Source organism: Falco punctatus, assembly GCF_963210335.1.
Source record: "Falco punctatus genome assembly, chromosome: 2".
Taxonomy (NCBI): domain Eukaryota; kingdom Metazoa; phylum Chordata; class Aves; order Falconiformes; family Falconidae; genus Falco; species Falco punctatus.
The window spans coordinates 47,290,430-47,318,279 of NC_137581.1; the positions used below are offsets into that span (position 1 = coordinate 47,290,430).

The following is a 27,850-nucleotide window of genomic DNA, read 5'->3' on the forward strand; positions in this document are numbered from 1 at the left end:
TAAAAAGTAGTTAAAAAATGTTCAAACCAGGCAACTGCTAAAAAGCCGGTACTTGGATTTGCAGCAAAGTGTGGGCAAAGAGGCGATACATCAGCATTACGTAACGATCTGCTTTGGGCATTGTGATTTGTGTTGCATTCTGCCCATCCTTTTTTGTCCTGTCTTTGTAGGGCAAAAAGACAGCTAATTGATGGGTAAGAATTTGTCATGCTTCCCTGCAGGAATATGACATCAGAAGTAAATTAGCCAACCTTTGTTGGCTTGCTTTACTTCCTCCCCGCCCCTCCTCACTCTCCCCCCCCCCCCCCCCCCCCCCCCCTTAGTCACCTGCACCCTGCAGTCCTGCTGTTGGTAAACATGCTTTAAAATTTACATTCATTACAGGTATAGTCAGGTCAGTTGTGTAATTTCCTTATTGTTAGGGGTTGTTTTTTTTTTTCTTCCTCTGTTCTACTTGTTGGATAAGGGGTCCAAGGCATCAACTTTAGAAAAATTATAAGAAAAATTCTTCAGTGATCATTCTCCTGATTCTTTTTACCTTCTAGCTCTTTGTTATCTGACCTTAATTTGTGCATTACTATCTTGCCTGAAATGTCTGCTCCTAGTCTAGCTGGTTTGCAGAAAAAGGGATTTGAATGATGCTTTGTGAATATATACCGAAACAAAGAAAAAAGAAATGCAATTGTTTTCTGTGGTGGGTAAAACTGGGTGAGCAACTAAGTACTGAAGCTTGAGATGGCCTTTTTTCTGTGCAATGTGATTTTTCCAGGTAACTGAGTCATGACGAAAGACTTCACGTGCGTATGAGTGATTTAGGCACAGAAATCCTGTTGAAGGCTGCAGGACTTAGATGCTGAACTGCTTAAGAATTATAATCAACTCACAGCTCCCCTCAGTCTATCTTAATTAAGGCTTTGAGTTATCACTATAACTCAAGTTATAGTGTATATATAGTGTATAATATAGTCAAGTAGTCATCAGTCTTTTACTTATAGGGTGGTCAGAGCTAGATAGGTAAGTGATAAAATGGGTAGGTAGCAAACCAGGACAGATGGAGCAGTCCACATGGATGTCAGTTTAGCTGTCACTGAACTTGTCATGCCACTGTAGCACCTGCGTTTGCTGGGGTTTGTAAGTGATGTGATGCAAGGGCAGCCTGCTGTTGTACAGCACTTTACAGGGGTAAAGAAATTGTGATTTTTAAAAAGTATGTGAATCTTGTATGAATATAAATTGTGTGTGCTTTTTAGAAACAGGGCTAAGAGATGAAAATTGCCACTGTAAACGCTTTATTCCAATCCATTTGCCTGCATAATGCTACATATTTTGAATAGTTTTAGAATTATCTCAGGTAATGCTTAATTTTCTGTATCTCAACTCCGTTGTCATTGACTCTTTTGTCTCACAATGTTATTTGGTTAAAAACCTTAATTGAAGTCAAGTTGTCATTGTAGGTCTCAAACACATGAAAGTCAGCCTACACAGGAAGTGTGCACAAAGAAAAATATCTTCCTCCATTCTTTCTTTTCACAGGACTGAGCCTAACAGTGATTGGCAAATAAAGCCCCAAGTATTGTTTATTCTAGACGTTGATATAAGACTCCTAGCGTATATCTAGCATGTTTTCTATAGTATGTATTGCCTTTGGAGAACTCTTATGTAATTGGTGTTGCTGAACGAACTAGGTTACGATAGGGAAATTCTGTTGCCTTCCACAGATCTGGTGGTGATGCTGTAACTGGAAGATAAAATACTTTATCTAGGGGACTGTTTATAATACTGAAAAATACTGAGTAAAGATGCCTGAAATTATAAGTGTTACTGTTGTTTGCATGTGTTGGTTGCGCTGATAGAGATATGAACCTCTTAATCATTGAAGATAAAATTTTTAAGTGCACTGGCTTTTTGCTCATGGAACACCTTTAATAGTGTAGAAGGGCAAATGAGAATCTTCTGAAGTGAGGTAAATGGCACTTTCAAACAATGGGCTATCCTTGCATCTCAGTTTTTCTTTGGAATTTAATAATGAAATATTTTAAATTTTAATTTTTCTCTAACTTTTTTACATGTGACAAATTTGTGTATTAAACATGTTTTGTTCTTTTTAATGAATAGGTTTAATATTTTTATACACACTTTTTCCTGTTTTTTATGAAAAATTCTGCCACAAATGAAGCAGAAGAATTGTGAATGTTGAGGTACATTTGCAGATATAGTAGTGATGCAGGTAATGGTTAAAAAGTAATACATTTTACATTTTTTTCAATTTTTATTTAAGTTTCTAAGTACTTTCATGTCTTACATGAGCAAGGAAATAAACCTCAGATCTCTTGCTATGTTTCTTTTAAGTCAAGGTGATGAGATACCAGACAGGTACAATCCTTTCTGTCTATTCCTCTTCGTAAATTTAAAGTAGGGTAATTTAACTTAGTGTATTGCCATCACTGTCTGTTTTTTGGATCTCTTTCAGAGGGCCACAGATAAAACACCCAGCTCTACAACTGATTCACAGGAAGAAATGGTGGCTTACTGGTACAGGGGGAGTAACAGCAGTTAGAACAGTTTTCTGGTTCTTTATGTGGGCACAGGTTGTGCCATGTAGGTAGTTTTCTTTTTGGCGTGGGCACAGAGGGACATAAGGTAGTTGCATACAAACTGGTTTAGTGTTACAGGACACCAGTTTTATTGTACTGAACAAAAGGAGTAGTAAAAACCAGCAGAAGGTACCTGGATTGCTATACTCAGGTTTTTCTCCAAAGGTCTTTTTAGGCCAAAATTTAAGGTTGAGTCTGCACAAGGGCAGTGCAGGAGGAGAGGACAGGAACAGGACTGTCCTTTTTGGTGGCAGCAAGCTGTTGGTGTGGCTGAGCCAATCTTGTGAAACTGTGGGGTTTTTTGGTTCTTGAAAGACGCACAAAACCAAAAGAGAGGTGTGCCTGATCTGTGCAGTGACGCTAAGTCATGTAACGTAAAAGCACAACTTCAGGCTGTGGCAGGTATTGCATGCTGCATCTAGTAAGTCTTCTAATCCTATTTTAAAAAGCAGAAGTTCAGTAACAGGAATAGAATACCTTCAAATAGGACAGTTCTTAGCAGAAGTCAGCTGTGATGTTGCCAAGCTAGGTGCTTTTTTCATGCAACTTTAAAAAAGAGAAACTGTAAGCACTCTTCTCAGCTTGTTTGTGTCTGAAGAATGTGGTGGAAACCACATCAAGATAGTCTCAGAAATCACAGGATGGTCAGAGTTGGAAGGGATCTCAGGAGGCTGAGTCCAACCCCCTGCTAAAGTAGGTTCTCCTAGAGCAGGTTGCACAGAATTGCATCTGGGTGGGTTTTGAATGCCTCCAGAGAAGGAGATCAAATGCTATGTTAATATAAAATGTTAATAGCAGTCTTCCAGATGGGGAAAATTAGTTACTTATGACAAATGGCTAATTCTAGGCTTATTTTGAAATTTTCTTTCTGGTGACAGTGTTGACAAAACAAGGAAGATGTGGCAACTGGTAATGTCATTACACTTAACTTTGCAAGACCTCAGTGCCTAGTTTACAGTCACAAATCTGAATATTGTATTGCGTTTCATAGCTTCAAACCTCCTGATCTTCAGGTGTGTTGGCTACTTTGGAAAGGGGAATGAACAATTGGATGTATACCTGTACAGCCACATTAGGCAAGCTATTTCCAATCAGAGGAGAAAAGTAACCTTCATAGCTTATGAGTAAAAAAAAGAATGAAAAAATTGGCAACTTTTTAGGTCGGAGAGGCACTGCTAACTCTTCCTACTGAAACTGAGCTATTGCACAGTCAGGACTGCGGGTTTGAGCTGCCGCAGGCTTAGGTCTCCCACTTCCTGGGCAAGTGCTGTCACAGCTAGCTGAGTTTAGTGAACTGGGTACCCCCTTTGCCAGCTGTGTTTTTAATGAAAATGATGAACCCTGTTTTGTGTTGAAGTCATTTCAGACTTGCACAACTGGGGCTTACAGCACATGTCAGGATGTGGATGCCTTATGGCTTTGAGATTTACAGTGAAAGCGGAAAATATATTTCCATTTTAACATTTAAGTGTTTATTCCACTTAAGCGTAATTTCCATTATTGTACACTAAGATTAACCTAAAACTGGTACAGTCTAACTTAATCACTTACAGCCAAAACATTAAGTATTGAGTAATTCCCCAACGCCATCCCTGGCTGTGCCTCCTCCAACTGTGTGTGTAATGGACAGAATGATTTAGAAAACTGAGTGGCGTAGACACAAGAAAATCTGGTCAATAACCCATATGTTACTTGATTTCCATTTGTAATCCCATTTTTCTTGAGTTACTGTTCCAGGTGCTTGGCAGAGATTTGTCATCTTTCTGCTTGTAAAACGTGGCTTTCCAGTGGAAAAAAAAAAAAGAACAACAAATTTTGGTCTCCCAACTGTTGAATGGTAATTTAACACAGTTTGTCCATTTTAGCTCTGAACAATATTTTACCTTTTGACAGTAATCTTATTAATACTGACTGATTATTGTTGTAAGAGAGGTCAGAATCATGTCCTTGGTAAAGATGTATATGAAGCTTGAAGTATTGAATTTAATTTTGCTTTTCCCTGATTAATCTGAAAAGTTTACGTAGATCAGACTTGAGGAAGGGTTGTTAACTGATACTGTAAGCATCCCCTTGTTATCTCCTTACTGCAGAAAGTAAGTTTGGTGTTTTTTTGTGGTTTGTTTTTTTTTGTTTTGGGTTTGTTGGGATTTTTTTTGGTAAAGTAGCACAAGCTTATGTTTAAGCTTTGGTTGTGGTTAGTATAGGTAACGTTTGTCATCTTTGAGGACTGAACAATGCCTTTGGTAAAGCATGAGGCAATTGGGATAGGAGTTTTGGGTGATACTGAAGCCAGTTGTCCATTTTGACCATGGTACTTCGCATTAGTTGTCATATTTTTGAATTTAAGGGGAACAGTACTTAAAGTATTTTTAAGGAATATACTGAAGCATTAAGACTTAATTGAAACTGCAGACTTGGGGTCACAAAACTGACTTGCATCAAATGCATAGAATAAACTATCAGGAAAAAGACTAGCACAAACTGTTCACTCTTAAAAACCTGTTCCAAATTCTAGAATGAGAGTTCATAATTTGAACAAACAAGCACTAAAGCCTTGCAGTGCTGGGCCACAACTGATGATGAGTGATGGGGTCCGTGTTCCTTTATCGCTTCCTGGACTGCCGCTTTTTGTGTTGTTTTGGTTTTGTTTATCTGCCTTATAATCAAGCAGCCTGCTGGAAAGCGCCTGCTTCCAGGTGTGTGCATCATCTGTCTAGCAACTGCAGGGTCCAGAGAACTGTCCTTTGGGCCACATATTTTGTATGTTTGTTTCAAAGTGCTTAGTCGGCACTCTTTAACAGTAGGGTTGAAAAAACTCAGTACTATCTGTTGAGACATAAACATGCATTTTTCAAAGAAAGGGCCTTTAATGTTCATTGCTGTTGCGTGGGTTGTGTTTGTCTTTGCTACTAAACTATATTAAACCTGTGAATCCCATAGTGGATGGAGGAGAAAGAAGACTGCAAATCAAAATGAGAATCTCTTCAGTAGAGCCTGTTCTTCTGGATGCAATGCACGATAAGTGTGTTCAGCTGGTGTTGTGTATGTGTGTGGGCTTTTTAAGCTGTTTAAATTTCTCCGTGTTATCTCTGTAAGTTGAGGAGCTTGAATACTCCATTTCCAGTTACTAAGAAAATGAGTTACGCTGAAAGTCAGGCACAATTGACCTGCTAATAAAAATAGAGAATGTTTGCTCTTATTGATTAATAATATCTTCTGATCTATATTTTATATAATTAATTATTTATTTCATTTTGGGCTACTCTGTACTATTGAGTAGGAAATTGTTCTGCTTGACTAGCTTTATTCAAGTACGCAAGCAATAAAACTGTGTTGTCAATAAAGTTGAGACATTTGAAGTTTTTCTTAGAGTTTTCCTGCAGAATTTTCAAGGACGCGTAAGTACATGTGATATAGGAGACACAAGCTTGATTTCTTTTTTTTCCTGCTTCTCTCAAATCAGGGACTTAAGGCGAAACTGTGTACTGCTTCTGCAGTTCAGTTTCCATGATACTTGTCCAGGAGGAAACTCCTCTTTTTCTTTATCCCTCCCCTTGCATAATGAATTTGCCATTTTTAGCATCCTCCTCCATTGTCTTCATTAGGAAGCTTTGTGCGTAAGCCTTCCTACTGTACTTGGGCCTCTAAGTGAAACACGAATAATATATTTAGAGAAATATTCAGCTTTTTCAATCACACTTGAGTTTTTCAGCCCAGATGAATGTAGGCTAAAATGGAAGCTGGTACTAACTACTGAATATTGAGTTTGTTTTTGGTGATGGCCCTGTCCATTTCCTAATTTTACAGGCTTTCCTATTCCCTCAGCTTTTACAGTTTATATGTCTTGTATGTTCTGTGTGACTTTAGAGTGACTGGGATCTGCTTTCTGTACTGATTCTATAAAGCTGCTGATAAGTAAAGACAAGACCTTTTTGACTTGCAGTTCTTGGAGCTGTCACTGACTGTTTGCTGAAGCTGTTAGTGGCAGCTGCCAACAAATCCTGATAAAATGTTGTCCATCATCAGGGAAGATAGTGAGAATGAACAGAAAGCATCATTGTATTAAACCAGGGACCTGCTCGCTTCTTGGGTACTGTATGCATTTTTGGTCTTTCACAAGAAGAGCTTATAGAGGAGCTACAGAAGTTAAAGGGAAGCAGATCTTAAAAGTGGTGGGGCATGGAAGTGATCCAGAGTTGCCAAGGCAGTGGATAAAGCAGTTGTGGAGCTGTAATTCACCAAATTGTGCAACAGTAAAACCAGAGAGCGCTCACTGGTGTTTGGTTTAAATCAAGGAAAAGAAACAACACAAGGAGAAGTGAACATACACAGTTTGTTAATACACAAGATTGAGGCAGATATTATTAGCAGATTCAGGAACACAAATTCGTATGGATCAAATCCATAACATGCAAATGGAATAGGCAGAGAAGGATACTTTACCAGCCATAATATAACAGCTGTGAATGTCAGAGGAGTCTGAAGAAAATGGATGGCAAATAAGTGACTAAGGCTTGTGTGCTGTCCATGTATCTCCTGGTGATTGTGTTGGAGATGGAACACTTCCTTAGACTGACTGCTGGTCTCAGTAACATACTTCTGTTTAATTAGTATGTCTCTTACTTCTAACTAGAAAGCACTCAAGGAGGAGAGCCTGATTTTGTACTTTGTTTATAGAATTTAAACCAGTTTCTCAAGCTGTTCTCAAGTTACCATTTGACAAATAGGAGGCTACATAGTAATCTTTTCAGTAACTTCTAGAGTAGATCAGAGCTGCAGTACCTCCTTATGTACAAGCTTTAGAGTAAGCTTTTACAAACTTTTTTTTTAGAAATATTTTTTGTATCCATGCTTCAGGATTTGAAAAATGTTGGTCCCAGCCATAGTCTTTATTAGTATTTGAGATATCAGGTTTTTGTTTGTGAATGTCATGATTAATTTCTGTAACAATGCAGTAGGAAAAACTCTTGGAAACTATGGCCAATTTATAATTTTACAACAAATATGAAGCATGTATTTGTTTGGATCATACCAAAATTCCAGTGTTCAGAGTTATTTCTGAGGAATTCTTTAGGAGAGAAGAAACCTAAAAAGTGTAAGTGGGGAGAGATGGCTATATTTTCAAGAATAACACTACTTTTTTAGTAGCATTAGTCTCAGAATATTTATTTTTCTAGAAGACTTCTTATATTGACACATGGTATGTTACTGTCCTTAAAAGCAAAAGTAGAGCTATTAGTAAATGTGAGGGATGGGAAGGAATAGATGTCTTAAAAGTCATAGGGAATTAATGCAAATGTGTACGTTGTGCTGTTAAATGTGTAATTAATTGTTTAAATCTGGATTGTAGTCAACAAAAAATGAAAGAGCAAGTAAAATGTTATATGTAAAGTAGCCATTGGAATGGAGAGATGTATCTATATATCTATCTATACACATACATATACATAATAATTTTTTTTTTTTCTTTCACCAATTCATGTTCACCATTGTTTAGGGTGGTTGGGTTTTTTTCTTTTTTTCTGACATGCTTATAACCATCTTTAAAAAAGCACTTGAAAAACCTAGTAGGTTAAAGATCCCTAGTTGAAGAGAACTGACTAAAATGATTTAACTATCGCGTAAGTGAAGTGCATGTGTAACACTTTCATTTGCTATCGATCACTTAAATTTAACCTGAGGAGTCTCCCTTTGACAGAAAAAACACTATGCTGCAACATACTTTTCAACAATATTCAGTATAAATCTCTAGTAAATCTTTTCGGTAGAAGTTTGCCTCCAGAGGTTGTGGGTTTCCATGGTACCTAATCCTTATTTAGCAGACACATTTGGTATTTCTACACAGCTGTGGTACGGCAGCAATGGACTTCTGTTCTGCTTTCTTGCTTCTAGTGCAGAGTTTGCATCTTTGACCTTCTAACCTATTGACTACTGTTGAAAACTTTGTGCAAAGATACATCAATTAAAAAAACCAAAGATGAAGGGCTATTGCTAGATCTGGGTATGTGATAGTTGATGCTTGCCAAGTGGTGGGATGGTGGGGAAAAAAATGACGTGGATCTGTTCTGTGCAGTTGGGAATTCTGATCAGATCTGATCACTTAGTTTAAATGCATAGAAGCAAAAAGCTTAAATATGCTGGATTTCTGTGTTTTGCTGGAATGTACTGAGGTACCTTATAAGCTTAATTGCTTAGTATTTTAGTATTTATTAATTTGAAGGCTTCCCCATCTCTAGAGGATGATGTTTCTCTGGAGTGTTATGGCTCTGGCCAGGACTGTGTTTCAGGAGTGTGTTTGGTGCTGAACTGCATATAACTACCTTCCTACTAGTTGGTCTGCACAGGTTCGTGGTAGGTTGGTGTTACAACAGGCATTTGAAGGAAAAGGCATGATGGTGTTATAAACTACCTTATTGGTAGAGGATAAAAACTGATACTGAGGAGAAAGCTAGTAAGTTAAAATACAATGTGGGGTTTTTTTCCCCTCAAGAAATCTTGTATTTTACAAAATTGTGAAATACTTCTTTCAAAGGCCATTGTGGCTGTTTGTTTCCTGATGAGCAGGAAAATTAAAATATTTATTTTGCAGGAGGATTTATCTCTTCTGTTCTTATAATTCTTATCTAAGTGTAATTACAGATTATTTGTTTTAGTTTTGATTGCTCAGTGGCTGCTAGTGACCTAAATTAGGGCTGATTGATCTTGGCATGATGGCATTTGAATGGGTTGATGGTATAGGTTTTATGGGTTTTTCTAAAAATAAAATGTAATAGTTGATAGTGTGAGCTGTTGAGACTATTGGATGTCATTCAGAAACAACAGATAGGTAGACAGAGGTCAAAGCTGTCTCCAACATGAAGTACTTTTATAACAGGTTCAGAATTACACTTTATTTCAAGATTTCCTTTGTTTTTTTCCCTTGAAAATCCCTAGATTTATATTTTGCTTACAGATGAATAAACCTATTTGTAGAATTCTAAAGCTCAAAAATGCAAAATGTAGTTACAAAACAAGCATTTAATACACAGCCTGTATTTGTTCAAGTGAAATTATTTTTATGTAGGTAGAGAATTCTGCTATCGAGCCTCAGTCTCAAGCCTCATTTGTAGAAAACAGTTTAGTACAGTTTTACAAATCACTACTACTAGGCAGGTGTAAAAGGCCTTTGAATTTTTCAGCAAATGGAAACATCAGGTGTAACACAGAGAGCTAAGGAGCTTCCTGAAAGCTTAATGAAGATGATAGCATGCTGTTGGTTACACCTCTCATATTTACTACAATAGAATTTTGGTGGAATAAATGTCCAGTATGGAAGATGTAATGAATCTAATGCAGAAACATTGGAATAATTTTTGTGCATTGCACCAGCAATCTTGAGGTGAGTCTTTCATGTCCATCCCTCCAGCACTAGAAGCTGCAGTAAGTGGATATTTTTGGTTGACCTTTTGGCAGTCTGAAAAACTGACTGTGGAAGACCAAAGGGTAAACTTATACAAAGTGAGGATGGTAAACCTCTGTTGCTGAGTGTGTTGCTTTTTCTGGAGGAAGTGTGTCAGCTGACTGGTTTGCACATAAGGGTTGAACTTGCATGATCTATGTGGTCATCTCCACGCTTCTACTTAACACAGAATACAAGGTCCAGCATTACAGAGTTTTTGTGCACTTATTTGTTTTAAGGCAGTTTGAAAGAACCCATCAACTGGTCAGTTTAAGGTCAAAACTGGAAGAGCCTGACTTCAAAAATTTAGTGTCATTTGAAAGATGAGAAAGGAGGGCACATTAAAAACACTTGTAATTTATGATTGCCGGTGAGAATTGCTGTGAAGCTCTGGTTTTGGTCCAGGCAGAACCATCACTACTAAAACTTACCTAAAAGTCAGGCTTTGTCAAGATAAGCTAGTAATAGAGGTATAAGAGGAAACAGGAAAAGAAAGCTGGCTCATTGTTTGGGTTTTTTTTTATCCCTATATGGCAGTGCATAATTTTATGCTATACTAAAGAAATGATAAAAATAGCATGAAAATAGTGTATGTTTATAAAGAAGGTCTTTTAAAATGCTCGCAATATGCTGATGAAGTTAATTATATTGCAATAATTCTATAATGTATTGATTTCTGTAAATCATATTTTATGAAATGGGAAAACAGCTTTTGAAATGTGCATAAAATCAGGTAACAGAAATAGTGAGTGCTATTTGCGTGTTACATTATGAGTATGACTAGAGCTAGCGTGGGCTACTTCAGTGCACTTCATCAGAAAACGTCATTCTAATCTTGTATATTTATGGTATAGGTGACATAAGACATCTTATTATATCCTTTCCCCCTGATTTTTTAAAAAACTGGCATATTTTAGTAACTTGCCTATGTTGTCACTCTTGTACAGTCAGTTCATCACAAATAAAGAAAGCTGTGTTTATGCTGGCAAGCAAACATCTGTAGGTTGGGCAAAATTACTATCTGCAGGTAAATGAAGTGTTAAGTAGAGAACGAGATCTTCCTCCCAGTTTTAAGTTTTTATTTTAAAAAACTGAAAGAGTAAAACATCCACATCAGTCCCCTCAGTAAAGGCTTCTGTACTAAGCACTTTCTTACGGTTCATGTTCTTTGGAGGGTGTCAGCTGATTTCAGGCATTGCATCTGATTACTTCGGAAATAATTGCACAAACAAAATTACAAACTTAAGGAAATAAATTGCAGGAGGAGATGCAGTATTTCTTTAAAGAAATAATTTAATTAATAATTATAATAAGATAGCTGTATTTTCCATGATATTTTGGTGCTGAAAAGGCTGACATTGATTTAAGCAACTTCTGAAATGAAATAGTGAATCATTGTTTTATAGTACTTTTCTGGGAAAGAAACTGAAGATCGTATAGGCTAAAAATCATGTGAGGGTAACTAATGTTTTCCTGTACTATATGCTCTTTAATGGTTACTGTGGGATTTTGAGTCATTGGTGGCAGGAGAGCCATTGCTCCTGAATTGAACTTGTAATTTTAAGTATCCTAACATAGATATATCTTGAAAATATGAGCATCATGACTTTTGAGCTGGTAATGTACTGTAGTTTGAGGGCTGTGAAAGCAGGGATTGAAATCCTTGTGTAAACAATTCAAGACTAAGATGTCTAATAACAAAGTGTTCTCTTTTTGTAATTGTAAAACTCCTATATAGGAGCCAGATACTCTGTGTACAGACCAAGATGTGAAGAGAAAAATGTGTCTGTCCTGCTTTTAAAATGTGAGGGTGGGGGGGGCAGGGGAAGGTATTAATTTACAATTGTCTGTAGTTTAGTAGGTCGTGGCAATTGTTTTGACCATAATCTTGGCAAAAACAGCTGTATTGCTTACTACCATATGATGGTTCACTGGGGGCTTGGGAGGGGGCTGGGATGATGAACTGTGAGTTCTCCTTAGTCCTTTAATTTTAAAACTGGACAAAATAATCTTAGATATGATTTCTATACTTTTACTGTTAAATGCTGTTTCAGGTAACATTTAAGTACATAGCATAAGTGATGCCTTGAAACAGATGTTTTCTGTTCCCTTCAGAGTGTTTTTAACTTGGTTTCTATGGCAATGAAACCTATGCAGAGTGTCAGGCCTCTTCTTCCACTGTCTCCAAAAATAACTTCTAAATTTACCAGCCAGTATAAGCCAAAATTAAACGGGAAGGGGGAGGCTCAAAGGTAGTTGGATTCCTACTGGTTTCAAGCAAATTGGTGACTTCACAGAGGAGAATCGGTGCCCTGTGAAGGCAAGGCAGAGTTGCTACAAGACAAAATGATATAACTAGTGCTGTCTGCCCTGCTGGCACAGGCAAAATTTCCAGCTTGTTGGGGCAAGTTCTGCTGCAGTTGTAGGTATTTATTGTTCTGGTATGGGTTTTACCCCAGTGGAGTCCCCTGAGAGGAGCTGAAGTTACTGCCTTGGGGTGAGGCTAGGAGACAGGATGCTTGAACAAGAACTAACAAAAGCTGGTTTCTGTTCATGGAACAACTTGTGTTTATTATTCTAGCTGTAAATGCTCAAGCTGTGTAATCCACTTCTTGTTATTTTTATGATGGGGGTATTCTGTAAGGAGTCTTAGAATTTTTCTTTAAGTTGCTGCATTAGGATAACCTTGCTGCCTTTGAGAATTTCCAAAAGATCTGTATAGTAGACAAGAAATGCTTGGTTCCTGAATGGGAGTCCTATACAAAATAGAGACCTTTTGAATTCACTAAAGGGCATAATGGGACTCTTTTGTATGGAGCCTTTAGGATGGAATTCTTCTGTTTCCTAATTGCAGTTGCTATACAATTGAATGACTTAACTCGGTCTTTGAAAGCAAGAAGTCTCATGTGCATGTTCTCCCATCCTCATGTTACATCCACTGTTTGTAACTGTTACTAAATTACAGATGATTTGGAGAAAGGTAACTTTCATGAAAGCATGTATAAGACAGACAAAATTAATTTCCTTGGTAATGGCAAAGTGGGTTTTGAGTACTAATATTCTTTTTGAGCAATGGGCTGCTGTGGATCTGTGTGTCTTCAGGACAGTGACAGCACATACTGTGGTTTAGTAGGGGAAAAAAGTTGCAGTGATTGAAGTGGAGAGTAAAAAGAGAGGAAGAATGGAGGTAATGGACAGAAATCTATTAACTAGGGTTTACTTCTCCTGCTCATAGACCAGGTTGTTGTGGTGAGGTACTTGCTTTCTGTATCCCTGAATATATTAGGTTATTTTTAAGTGGTTTTGTTTTCTTTGGTCTTAATTACCCTAAATGTCTATGCGTATTTCTGAGGTTGCTACTTCTTCTGGATCACTGATTAGCCATTGAATGATCTGATTGCTCAGTGCACAAAACCCTTCAGTGTCACCTTCAATAGAACTGATAGGGGTTAATATGTGCTTGTGTGTATTGTGCCTGTGTGCGTATATATATACTTACATATGTGTGCATATATATGTAGTTTATACGTATAGATAAACCCTTTAAGCTATAGTTGTCTGAATACAATATTTGGAGGGACTCCTGAAAAATGATGAAAAATGCTTTAGCAAGTAACTTTATCGCTTTTTCTAATTTGACACACATGAAGAGAAGAGTGTGGTAGAAGCCATATGAGAATTTTGCTGCAGTTGTTCTGTTGCACTAACTTCTTTTGAAGCATTTTCGGTTTTCCCTTGAACTGTTTTTTTTTTTCAGTTTTCCTGCCTACTGTTGAAATGTTTTCTATGCTTCTAATTCTGCTGTTATCCTTACTTTTCATTAAAAAGAAAAGCATGGAGTATGTAACCTGCAGAACTTGGAACACAAGCCAGCACTGTGCCCTTGCTGCACAGAAGTCCAATGGTACCTTGGGCAGCACTAGGCAAATCATTGCCATTAGGTTGACGGAGGTGACCCTTCCCCTCTGCTTAGCAACAGTGCTGTGCCCTGGTCTGGGCTCCCCAGTACAAGAGACACCTGGGCATACTGGGGAGAGTCCAACAAAGTGCCACCAAGATGGTGAAGGGCCTGGAGCATCTCACATATGAGGACAGGCTGAGAGAGCTGGGACTGTTTAGCCTGGAGAAGCGACTGTCCGGAGTGGGAGTCTCATCAGTGTCTATCAATATCTGAAAGGAGGGTGCAAAGAGGATGGAGCCAGGCTCTTTTCAGTGGTGCCCAGTGAAGAGGACTAGGGGCAGTGAGCACAAACTGAAGCACAGGAGGTTCCCAGGCTCTCTCTGAACTCTTTTTTGAATAATGTGAGGGTGACTGAGCACTGGAACAGTTTGCCCAGGGAGGATGTGGAGTCTCTGTCCTTGGAGGTACTCAAAAGCCATCTGGACATGGTCCTGGGCAACTGGCTGTATGTGGCCCTGCTTGAGCAGGGCTTTGGGACCAGATGGACTGCAGAGGTCTTTTCCAACCTCAGTCATTCTGTGAACTTTGGGATACAAAACAATTTTGGTGTGAATGTTACACTACTTAACAAGGAATTTAGTGTTCATTCTTCACAGAATGTGCTTTTTTCAGTAATCTGATTGTACTTTGCCTAATGTGAAATTAACGTAGATGTATTCTTAATATTTTTGTTACTGAAATTAAAATAATATTTTTCTGTAGGGTGTTCATAGAAACTACTGATTTGAAGTTACAGGATTTTTTTTGAGATCTGTTCGTCTTACTAATCTTATATTCTGGGGTTTAAACATGGTGCTTCAGTAATTGTCTTCTAGGCATCTTGTAGTTCACACTAGAGGAAACTAGCATTTTTTTCTTTAATGTTAGTACTTTTCCTTCTTAAAGCTTGGTTCGTATTCTAAACACTATCAAGTTAGCTAAAATAATCAAAAATACCTTCTCTAGCTGTAATAATAAAACATATCTTCTCTAAGAAACAATATTAGTTGCTGGATCTGAATTTCGGTTTTAACTAACATTCTTGATTGTCCAAATTCTTATTTCTGTATATGCTTAACTGGGCATGTCCTTTTAAAACTGCATTAAAAACCCCCAAACAAAAAAAAAAAACAAACCAGCAACTTAAAGTTTTACAGGGAAAGGATTCTTTCCAGACTGTGAATAAAAGCAGAATATTTTGAGAAGTCTTAGAATTTAAGCAGAGAAGCTCTCTGACAAGATGCAAGTGTATAAAAATCCCAGTTACAGAAGTAGAAATGTGTCTTATTTTCTTAATTTCTTCTATATTAATACAATAAAAGATAGTGTTGCTTACATGTTGTATTATAAAATAGGTTGATACATTTAATGAATATGTTTAAGGAAAAAATGTAATAATGTTAAAATATTCATATAATAGAAAGTATTTTATAGTCAGCATTTTCCCATATATAGTAAACATTAAAAAACCCCAGATTTTTAAGAATCTGAACATCATTGATGAGAAGAAACCACTGATGAAAATAAATCCATTTCTGGGAGGGGGGAAGAAGGCAGTTAAGATTATTTTCAGCCGTTTGCTTAAAGGGATTTAACTGAACTACTTAAAGTAGTCGTGCCATTTTGTTAATCATTTTTGGTTTTTTGAAGATCGTTCTGCAAGCACTAGGTTGTCATGGAAAGTACTCCCTAAATGTGTCTGAAATTTGTGTGTTTTCCTTCTAAGCTTCACAATGAGGATGATCCCCCAGAGTCTTCAGCAGCTGAGCAGCCTTCCACGTCTACAGAGACAACGCAGATTCCCCAGACAGCAGCCTTATCTGAAGCAGATACTTCCCCTCCACCTTACTGTAGCATAGCTGTGGAAGCAGCTGCAACCTCAGGTATTTTTCTTACATAACAGCTTGTCAGGGAGGAGTGTGTATGAATCAGCATTTGGTTCAAAGTGGTATGATGCTGCGGTATGGTGTGGGGTTTTTTTTGTCCTACACACGCAATTGCAGTAAAAAGCTATGCTTTCATGCACAGCTCTTTGTCTGGTTTGCTCAGAAGAAGCACACTTCTAAATTACAATGATTGTTCCAAATTACTAGGCTAAATGAATGTTCATTAATTAGTATAATAGGTTTTATTTAAGTCTGCATGTAGTACAGTTCCACATTTAATCTACATCTTTGAGTAGTGCTCCATTATTAGACCTCATTAGCAATTTTCATTGCCTCTTTAAAAAAAAAAAGGAAAAAAAGCCCAACAACAAAAAAGTCCAACAGAGCAGTGATTTGTCAAAACTCGAACGGCTTAAGTGTGTGCCATTGTTTGGTGAACATATCGCCATGAAAAGATTCATTTTGCTTTAAAGGCTCTTGATAAAACTTCTCGTGGAAAATAGAGTAACAAGGGTCTTTTTCTCCATTTATTCACTACTCCCTTTCTCATGAGATTGTGACTTTTCTTTGGGGTATGGGAGACTTGAACAGCAGGCTACATTAGAGTCCCTGTTTAAGCAAATATATAGCTACGCAGAATTATTCCTATATGTGACATCTTTATGTTGGTGTGCTGGTAAATCTTTTTACCATATGACCTGTGCTCACAAATTCTTGCCACATAAGCAATCTTGTTACAAACTACTGCTGGCCGTAGGAGCAAGATCAAGGTGTGTTTTGAATTGTTTTTATTAATTTTGTTAATAGTTCTATTATATATGATGATGTTTTACTGTTTCAATATATAACAATGAAGTCTGTGGTCCATTTTGATAGGAGGAACATTTTTAAAAGAATGTGGTGAATTTGAAATCCTGGGGAAAAAAATTACTTTCACAGAACAACTGGAGTTAGCAACAAGACCATGCTAATAAAAATGCAGCATGATTATTACTGGACTCAAGTAACTAATTGCTGTTGATAATGGAAAGCTTTTTTTAAAGGTGTTTCTGTGCATGTCTCTTGTATGATTTGATAAAAAGCATTTGGTTGGAACACCTAGGGATGTAACTCAGCAAATACAATTTCTTGTTTATAAATTTGTTGCCTCCTTGCAGTATCTAGGTTAAGGTTTCTGCCTTGAGTAGCAACTAGAAGCACCATCAAGCTCTTCACTATTTTATTTTATAAAAATAAAGTTGTTTTTTTTTAAACTTCCAAGAACTTGAAATACAGATATCAACAATTTCAGCCTCTTGAAAAAAATATAGTTTAAAGCTCAGAAGTTACGTGCATGTAAAATTTAATATTAAAATAAAATAATTGACATTTTTCTGGCTTGAAAAGACATAACCTCTTTTATTTTGAACAGAAACACACAATGAATTTTATCCTGTACCACCTCCATACAGTGTAGCTACCTCTCTTCCTACTTACGATGAAGCAGAGAAGGCCAAAGCTGCAGCAATGGCAGCTGCTGCAGCAGAAGTTGCCCAACGAGTAAGTGATACAGTTCCGCTTTATTTCAGTTTGTGAATGTGTTAGGCTAATTAATTATTTGTAACAATTGGGCCCATATTATAGCCTATTTATTAAAATAATGGTGGGCTGGTGATTTAAATATTTTAGATGCTTATGTTTTGTATAGATAGTGTATGTTAATTGTAAAATACTATGAAAAGCGTTATTACATTCACTCTTTTCTAAGGCATAGCTGCTGTCTAAAGAGCTTTAAAAGCCAAATTTTGTCCTGTTTTAATGGTTTATGCTGTTGTTCATCACCTTTTAATTAGGTATCCACCGCTAATGTTATTTTGTAGAGTTATTGCTGGTATTTAGTGTTTCAGATGGTAACAATACCCCAAAAACCAAACAAAGTAGATTTTCAGAGAAAACGAAGAATTTGAAGAGTCTGGAAGGCGCAAAACCCCAAATAATGAAGATCTTTTTTAGAAGGAAAGGTTCCTGTTGTTTGGTCCATGAAAACTTTTATATTTAAGTTCAAAGATATGTTCCAAGTACTTAAAAAAAGGAAAGCACCACCACAAGTTGGGGTAAACAGTAAATTAAGTAATAGGTATGTATATATTCAGTATTTATAGTTTTATAATAATTAACATTATAAAGAATACAGTCTTCAAAATAGGAAATTGATACCTGCAATTAGTGTTAAATGTTAGTTTTGTAAGTAAAGTTCTTCTTGTTTTCCTCCCAAGTTTTGGAATGTGGAAATTCTACTGTTTGGTAGTGTTGGCCATAACATACTATACCCAAATTAGGCTTCCAGTGCTTTCACTGAAAATGTCCGCCTTGAGATCAAATGTGATTGCATTTGAGATGCATTTAAAATCTTACTAACTGCAGTATGCTTGTGACTGGAAAAAAAATTCTGCTCACCCAGTGGGAAGCTATTCCTTCCTTAACTGTTGTGCAGTGATCAGTGTACAGCAGTCATTTTAAGGTATGCCCAGCTAAGGTCAAAGTGCATTTGTGTAACATTGCTAATGGAGGTGTTACACAAATCTGTTTTACTAAATAGGGTAGGGAACCAGGGACGTTTGGTTACTTGCCAAGTTTTTCCTATAAGGTGATTATCTCCAGTTATAAGCCTTTAGCTGTTTTATCAGGAGCATGTATGCTATGTAGTCTGTCCTTTACTGCTTGTTATGTAAGTAAAACTTTTGCTGAAATAATAGTCTGTGACTAGTCACTAATAAACCTTCAATCTGAAATTATAAATTTTTAAACATGCTTGGAACATTAGCAACCCAAACTTTTAACTTTTAGGATACCATTACTAGTTCTATGATGCTTCAGACAGGACATGTGCAACTCTTGCAACATTCCTGTTGCTTTTAACTTTGTATGTCTAGAATCTTGTGAGGTGAAAGTTACAGACATAAAAGCAATGTTCCATGACCTGAATTTCACAGGGAAAACCTCAGGCTGGGGTTCAGCCAATTTCAAGAATAAAACTAAGGATAAAAAACCAAAACAATCTGTGTTTTTTGCCTTGTCATTTTAAGCTTTTTTTACTTTGGAGAACTGTTTCTCGCAGGTTCAGTTCACTGAATCAGAAACATCTTTTGCCCTTCCTCAGAAGATCTACCTGGTTTTGGCCAAATTACAAGTTTTTGAAAAATGAGTTTCCACACGTGATATGTACACCTTCAAGTTTAGTAAATGTGTGGAGATTGTCTTGCATGAACAAGTTTAGACTGCTCATAGCACTGCAGATGTGCTGTCCACAGAGAACATTCTCAAAAGTCCTGTAACAGAGTAGAACTACAGGACTAGAAGTAGATCCACTTTATGACTGCTCTTGATTGCTTTTGGTGAAAACACTGGAACTGAGAAATGGGATTTCTGGTGTGCCCTGAAGTAGTTTTATTATTCTTGACCTTTGATTAGAAGGGGAAAACCACTTGATGCAACTGCATGGGTATCAATGGTAGGTGGAGGGAAGAAGGACAATGAGTCTGAAGCTTACATGTGGGAAGAGAAGTCTGGGTTTGGTTGAGCAAGGAGGTAACTGGCTCAAAGTGAACACAGGCAGGGGTCAGAGAGGATGCATCTGAGTCAAAATAAGTAAAGAAAGGCGAGAGTGAATGACGAGCAGTGGTATGGAGGAAGTACAGTAAGATTTAAATAAGAAACAGGAGGGAGAAGGATAAACGGGTTGGTGGAGAAAGGAACCCAAGTGGGGACAAAATGTGGTACTGGGAAAGGAGCTGAAGGTGGTGTGTGAGAAAAGAGGAGCAGAAAGGGAGAAGGAGTCTGGAGTTAAGAGGCAGGAGAGTAGGATATGGTGACAAAGTGGAAAGTAAACTCTTACATAGTCTGCTGTTCCAAACCACACAGTAGAACTTGATGTGCAAGAACTAGGTGCTGACACCACAATAATTTTTACTGATGAAGTATCAGTAGGAACACACCATCATTCCTTCAAAGGAGCGATTGGCTAAAAAGTTGTAGACTTAACAGCAGTACTAAGTTAGTATCAGAAATCTACTTAGTTTACCTAAAAGCCACAGTCCTGCTGACTGCTAAAGATCTCAAGTTTGATAAATTCCTGCTTGGTTTGCTGCTCTGTTTTTTGGTTTTTTATTTTAAGCACATGCATGCACACAGACAAGCTATATTAAAGAAAGAGTATTAAGGTTGCAAAGTGGAGATTTGGGGAAAAAGTAGAAATGTCGAAGCTGAAATCTGGTTTTGTAGATGATACTAAAATTATATGCTAGCGCGGTTTTAATTAATGCCATTTTAATTACATCACCACATGGTACTGCCACAAAATCCCTTTTATTTAATACCTCTGATGGACTTACACTGGGGTGGACTAAGACTGTGTAATAAGACTGTCTTAATCTGGCAGATGACCGAAATAGTGGTAAAAGGTCATGTTACGGTTAGAGTAATGGTTTGCCATCTTGAGGGGAAGGATTTTGATCCTTAGCTCTGAATACCTGTGGAAGAACAGATAAGTGACTTAAACTTTGCACGACTGCTATGTAGTTAATTGTTTTCTCACTTTTGCTGCCTTGGGATTACAAGCAGTGACAGCTGCAGGCAGTATCTGACTTGTATATTACACACTTTGCAAAACACATACAAATGATTTAACATGCAAGTTTTTTGTTTTTTATTTTCAGCCTTATGAAATTAGTGCTCTTATCACTGTGAACTCTGCTATGATCTGTGCCTCTAGTTTCTTTCTTGTAAAATGGGGATATATTGCCTTTTCAATGTAATTGTGAGCAGTTGGGAAAAGTCCTTTGAACTTCTATTACCTTGAGTGATACATGAAGCTCTTAATTCTCTCATTGTATAGTCTGAAGTGTGCTAGTAAAGAAGGCTACAAACCTACTCATTGAGCAAAAGAGAGGAAAATGGTATAAAAAAAAGCAGCACATTTAATAAAGAGCTTTCATATTTTTTCCCCAGATCATGTAGGGATCTTAGAAAAAAAATATGAATATGATCACATTAAAAACTTTGTCATAGGCCCTGCATCCACAGATTGTATGAATAATCTAAACTGAGCATTTACTGAAACTTTCAGTACTTGTTTTTGTAGTTTTTGTGTAGCTTGTCTTACAAGAATAGATTGTGTATAAACATTTACTACTTTCAAATGCTCCCAGATAGCTCAACGTAGTAAAGAATTACAGCAGCCCTATGTCATCAGTAGTGATAGGATTAGTTACCCTGGCTTTTGATGTTTTCCTTTTCAAATTCTCAAGGTCAGTTTTGAATGGTCAATATAAATGCATAAAAACATTACTAACAGTTAAATGACTTGTTTGTATGTTGCAATGAATGGCTTTTACTTAATGCTTTTCAGTTGCATTTGTCTTATGTTTTTCTGTTTTTACATGCTTAGCACGCCCAGTTTAGGGAGTCTAGGAGTCTGTTTGATGAAATATTCCTCAGTCGTCCAGAGGTATGGTATAGTTCTCTCTAGTTTAGACTTTAACTATGAATTTTCCTGCTGGCAAACAACTGCTTCTGGGGTTCATTATGCCTTTTTTCTCCCATGATTAACTTCTCCATATTGTTTTGTATGCTGAAGGTATCATTTATGGGGCTTTTTGAGTAATTTGACCCTTTCCTCAGAAGTTTTTCTCTGTAAATCCACTGCATTGAGAAGAGTTGTATCAGTTTAGTTATCCAAGCAGTTCCTGAAAACTTGGGTTCTTTACTTGTTTAAAGGTGGTCATCTCACTGTACACCATGCTAGGTTTCAATTTGAAAGAAGTTAAAAAGTATTGGTGGGGAAAAACAGTCCTCTTTTTGCAGAGTACTACAGAGAGCACTGTAGTTTCAGAGGAGTTAATAGGTGCTTCATTACTTCAGTAGCTGCTGTGTACCATATTATGTTCATTGCTTATAGGAATTACTGTGTGACATACCATTTATGTTGATAATATATTTTGCTGTTTAGATGTTTCTCTGGTCATAGGAGCAGTGAGTTTTCTGTTTATACATATCTCAGCACATTTAGCAAACAAGAAGTATTGTTCCCGATCCTTAACATGGCTAAATTTGTTAAAACCCAATTTGAGATACTGAACAGTATTGTCTATTTTATGGATTTGTATGTATTGCTATATGCCATTCTTATTAAAAAGAAAAAATATAAAAATATAATTATTCTATTTGATAAAAATGTTAACATTAATAGAAGTATTACTTTGAAATTACATTTAGTTCTAAGCATCAGGAGAGAGGACAGTCATTCTTCATTGTCCCTTTTCATTCCTTAGTAAATGGTGGCAGGCAACTATATTTTGAAGAAATTCTGAGGCAGGTGGCACCAACTAGATCAAATGAGAGCACTGTGAAGGACAGCCAATATTAGCAGGCCTTGAGCAGTGGCCAGTTAGTGTCTTCTGTCTGCAGGATTGGTCATAAACCCATGTAATACTAAATGATGTAGATATAGGTTGAACATGATTCAAGTGCAGGAAACTATTTCATTTCTTAAACATTCTGATAATTTTCATGTGCCAGTTTTTGGAGACAGTAAATAGAACTCAGTTTAATATAATTCCTATTTAACAAGGCATATGATAAATTACAACTCATTCATGCTTCCTGCAACAGTGCCTACTTGCAAATGCCTGATTTCATGTCCCTGGGATGCAGCACACCTGTGTTTCTCACATGTGTAAGCTGTAGAGAGGCCTGTGCATATAGAGGAACCTCTAAAACTTGTTACTGTAGTTGAGGAAAATTTTCTTTTTCTGAAGCAATGCTTTGCATAGAGCATAATTCACTAATTGGTTTAGAAATGCCAGTATGGAATAACAGTAGTTAGCAGACAGTTTAAAAAGAAGTCCAAACATTGTTTTGTATGGTGTTTATAGACCTTCTGAAATTCAAATTGAAAATATTTTTTGTTGTCCTGACTTGAAAAAGGAACTTCTGTGGCATATATTTCAGAGATAAGCACATTCAAATGCAGCTCTAACGCATTTTCAACCCTTCCCCTTCTCCTCTCCCATCAGTCTTGCAGCTGCAGCAAAGTTGAGCTAAATAAACTAATGCTTTCATTGTCACTTAGGGACACCTGAAATTATGTAGAGTTGAATTATAGCCACTTAAGATTTTCATTCAGCTAGCTTTTTGTGCTTTCCTTGGAGTTGTCTGTCTGATTAGCAGTGTTTAAAGTTATCTGATACAGGGTCTTGGTTAATCTGAAATAAAGAGCACAGCTAGAATTTCATGGCCATCTTGCAAAGGGTGAGACTGGCTGCCTTGAGTTGGTACAGTTCATGCTAGCACATTTTTAACCATGATTGGTATACCCTGGAAAACTATTTTGCTGTGTTGACAAAGGTGAACATGTCAATCACATGACAGAGCTATAGATCACTGTCATTGTTCTAATGCCCTTTTAGTTATGAACTTAATATACAGAATAACATTTGGTGCATTGACTAAATAATGTTAAAATCAGGATTACGTTATTTCAGTACTAAGTGTTTGTTGTGGGTGAAACAGCTAAGTAAATCTCACTTGAACTGATCTCCTTTGATTTATTTTTTTTAATACTTTATTATCTCAATTCTAATACATTATGATTAATTGGAGAAAAAGTAGGAAAAGAATGTTACTCATGCTTATGTCTATACCATATAACTGTTGCTGACAGCATTATTTAATTTGTATCATCCGGCATTGTTTTGATGTAACTCATGTATAAAAATGGTGTGTTTAACTGTTTTTACAGTTTTTATTAGGCTCTCTTTAGTTAAGTCCCGTGATCATGAAGACTTTCACATTTGTCAGTCTACTGTTGCAGCTATGTTTTTACTTGTGCGCAGAACTGCATATATAAGATCTGCCAAGTTCTGTTGAAAATCAAGTACTGAGAAACAAAACAAACTCATACTTTCAGTTTTTGAAGATCTAGTGTTTTGACACGATGGGAGAAGTCTTTGGATCGATTTGGCTGACATCTCTGTTTAGTTTTGTGGGTTTTGAGTTCAGAAGACTTCTACACACTTCTGATGTGCTCGCGCCCTCTAGTGTCCCTAGAGGTTTTCCTTGCTTTGCGTATGTTTTTTCTGTGGGTATAGTATGGACGGCTTGGTTAGTGCAGTGCTGTTGCATCAGCAATTTATGTTAAGATACTAACCTTACTCTAAAACTTCATATTTTTAGAAGCTTAAAGACTTTTCTGGCAGGAAAAAGACAGAACATACTATGTGATGTGTATTAAGTATTTTCAAAAAAATACTTGATAGCTGGGCCTTCATAGCAAGACAGTTACAGTAAAAAAAAGATTTCTGCTGGTTTCAGTTGTCAAAATGTTCATCTGAAATAATTTCTGTCTTCACTTAAGACGAACAGGCAGTATGTACATATGTTGTAGAGAAACGTAGAGAAAATTTGGGCTCTATCAATATAAGCAAGAAATAAGACTTGTTTTATAGATATGAATTATTTTCCTTTTAAACTTCCTTGATGTGGACGTGTTAAAGAAATGTCAATTTTCATCTAGCTTCAGAAACATAATTAATAGTTTAATCCTACAGATAGTTATTCTAAAATAAACTTTTCACTAAATTATCACTAACCTGTAAATCCAGGAAGAAGAGTATCCACCACGGGATGATTTCAGTGATGCAGATCAGCTTAGAGTGGGCAATGATGGCATCTTCATGTTGGCATTTTTCAGTAAGTTATCTTGTATCCCAGTCCTACTGAGGTATATCTTAATTGTACCTTTTTTTCTACGGAATATAAAAGGTAGCTGTGATAAACTGCATTAATGTACTTTTAATGAATGGATCTTTCGTACCTGTACACAAATACTTCCTGTTCCAGATGTAGTAAATATGTTGCACATTTTTTTCTGTGGCATCTGTCACAGGTAAGGGGTTAAAGTAAAATCATAGTAAGTGTTTTGAGGCATAGCAAGGCTGCACTGTTCCCTGTAAATTGGGAAATTTTGTCACCTTCTAGTTGGACTACCAACTTGAATGGAAGCCTGGATCACAGAAATCTAGCAATTGATTTTTAAGTAGAAAAAATCTGAAACAGAGATGGTGTGCCATAGAAAAGTTTCTGATGTTAGTGTAGTGAATTAAATAGCTGTGGGTTTGAACAAATCCAACCATGCTCATTTTCAGGTTGAACTAACCACTAGCATATAAAAATGTACTGTCTTCGGGTAACGTCTGATTGCAACCAGCACTGCTATAGCACTTCTTCAGGTACTGTGTGTGTGCACTGTGCATGTCTTGTAACTTATGTACCACATTGAGCAAAGTTAGATTTAGCCACTCAAAGTTACTCCTAGAATGAAGCTGCTTCTGTTTTACCAAATGCATATTTCTTTCTAATTTCTGTGGTTATTTTCCTTTTCTGAAATAAATGTGTTTGACAGCCTGGAGGAAAGCTTGGTGTTGGGGATGTAGCTGTTCTTTTTTGCTGTTCTCCATCAGGATGAAAGCTGATTGATTATCCACTGAAATCTCCTTTGTCTTTCAACATAAATCTCTTCTTAGTTCTTTTTTCTTTAGTGTCCTCCACAGTCTTTTTATTTAACTGTTACAGGTACTGGTTACCGAACTTTCACAGAAGGTTGTGTTGGTTTGTTTTTTCATGTTGGTGTATGGTGTACTGGGGCAATGTGGTGATGTCATCTTGCAATAAAAATATGTCTACCTTGCATAACAAATTATATAAAGATATATATAGGGTAGCAAAGAGAGTTTTGTAGTCTGGCCTCTTTGTGTAGTTGTATCATAGAAAGGTTATATATTCATGGGGGCAAAGAAGGGTATAGCTTAGTTTATCTTTTTCCCTTTTTTCCCCTTCCCTATGTGCTACAACTTTCTGTATTTAACCTATTTAAGTTCTGTATTGTGTGACTTGTTCCTGCTATTAAGTCCTGGTTCAGACCTTCATTAGCACTGCACTTGGAGGTCAAACGGATTGTTGGCTGGCTCCAATATATTTTAGGTCCTTAAAATCACAGTTGTCTGAAACTGCATGCCCAGAACCTTGTGTCCTCCTTCAGGAGTGCAGTTGTTCACTTGGGTAAACTGGCAACTTTCTTTTCAAACAGCTGTTTAGCCGAGATTGACTTCACAGAGCACTGCTTTTACACATTTGATAAAAATGCTCTGTAGCTCATAATTTTCTTAATTATTCTGAGACTATGTTAATGCCAGCTTTGCTTGCCTATAAATGAAATGCATAAAGTGAGTGCTTACGTATTGCAAGATATTTATACAAGTGTATGTTTAATTGGGATCTCTGGTGGCTGTTATGGATACTGGGTACATATGGAAATTGATAATTTACAAATTTGCTTGTTGTTTATGTTCATGATATGAAAAGTTCACAAAAACTCAGCATTTATAGACCTAATTTAATTTTTTTTTTAAATAAAAGAAGATTAATTGAATTTCAGTAGTTTTTCTTGGGGAAATCAGAGAACTAAGTGAAAAATGAGCTTAGTTTAACAAGAGTAGATCATAAATAGTGGGTGGTGTATTTCTGTCCCTCTAATAAGGAGGGAAAAGTCTCCATGTGTGGAGATTAAGAGAGCAGGAATTAAAATTAAATTTTCAGTATGGCTATCTTCTGGGTTTTTTCTGAGTGGGATATGTTTAAACACTTCAAGTAGAGGTGGCACATCACAGAGAGCCTAGAATAAGTTCGCTTGCTCAGTTAAAATGCAGGAGAACGGTGTCAGGAGCTGTTCTGTAGTGAAAGGAGCATGGAACGAGTGGCTTGTTCCAGATGTGCTCTCCCACATCCTCCTGTGACTGTTATGTACAGCGTTGGTAGAAAGATCTTGGAGGGGTATGAGGGTGATCTACCTTTGTTTGGAATACAAACCCAGTGAAATTAGCTTGTAAAATGTCATTTTAGTCAACTGAAGTATAATAAAATAAACTTTTTATGGAGTTTGCCAGCATATCACAGTCAACTCATGATATGTAGCTACCATCTAGTGGTAGCTGCCCAAGTTGCATAAAATTGCTATCTTGGGCCCATCTAGTGGGCAGATCTGTTTGTTTGGAGTTTTTGTTTGTTTTAGGAGCTTGGTGCTTCAAGTTATAAAACTGTTTCGCATCAAAGCTGTAAAGTACGATTCTGTTTAGCGTAACTAAGTAGAATGAGACAATTCTAAAGAATAAAATTCCTTTGCATGAACAGGTGGTGATTTTTTTTGCTTTAGAACTTGATTCAGAAACTTAGTGGAAGAATTTGGAAAACAAACAAGTTTATTTCTAATAGGTGGTAAAATTATATGTTTTGAGAAATTGATGTTGCTCTTGAAATTTGTGATTATGTTGATGAGCAAAAAGTCTGCTCTCTTATGGTCAGGGCTGGTGTTTGTCAGTTTCCGATTTTGAGGTAAATACATTAATGAATGTATTCATTTTTGCTATGAATGTGAAATGCAGCAAATTATGCTATCAGACCACATAATATATATATATTTATTATGTATTTTTAAGTCAGCGGTGCCTTATATAGCATAGTACAAAATTTCCAGAATGCCAGAGAAAGTTGTTAACACGTGAGTTTCTCAGAGTGGTTTGTGGGTTGGCTGTTTTTTTAAATTTATGTATTTATTTTCATGCATAACAAAAAAGGTGAATCTCTGAGCTTTTTCTTTCCATTTGGAACACAGTAGTAATGTGAAGAGCAATTAACTATTGTGACCCAAAGGGTTTGCTTTTTGTACTTGGTCTGCCTGTAGTGGAAGTCTTGAATCCCGATTGGCTCATCCTGGTTCGATTATGTGAAGGAGGTCGTTTGGGGCAGTAATAAAAGGTTTATGTGGTTTTCCTTAATATTTAAGGACTGCTTTAGATATATCAAGCAGCCTTTTAACCTGTGGGCCCCAGAAGGAATTGTGGAGCTCATCTGGATCTATGAAACCATGGAAGGGAGTTTTGAGTTGTCCCTACAACCTAGG

The 27,850-nt window shown here is 36.8% G+C and overlaps 1 protein-coding gene across 2 annotated transcripts in view; it reads left to right on the top strand.

The window, feature by feature from the left end:
• The window catches only part of NDFIP2 (Nedd4 family interacting protein 2), a 47,434-nt gene that overhangs the window by 3,126 nt on the left and 16,458 nt on the right, over positions 1-27,850 (top strand). Inside the window, exons 2-5 of one of the 2 annotated variants that reach the window (XM_080374602.1) lie at positions 15,699-15,855; positions 17,270-17,397; positions 21,284-21,343; positions 24,498-24,585. In XM_080374602.1, coding sequence (XP_080230728.1) covers positions 15,699-15,855; positions 17,270-17,397; positions 21,284-21,343; positions 24,498-24,585 — 433 coding nt within the window. The remainder of the gene's footprint in view (positions 1-15,698; positions 15,856-17,269; positions 17,398-21,283; positions 21,344-24,497; positions 24,586-27,850) is intronic. The other variant, XM_080374603.1, reaches the window with a different exon arrangement.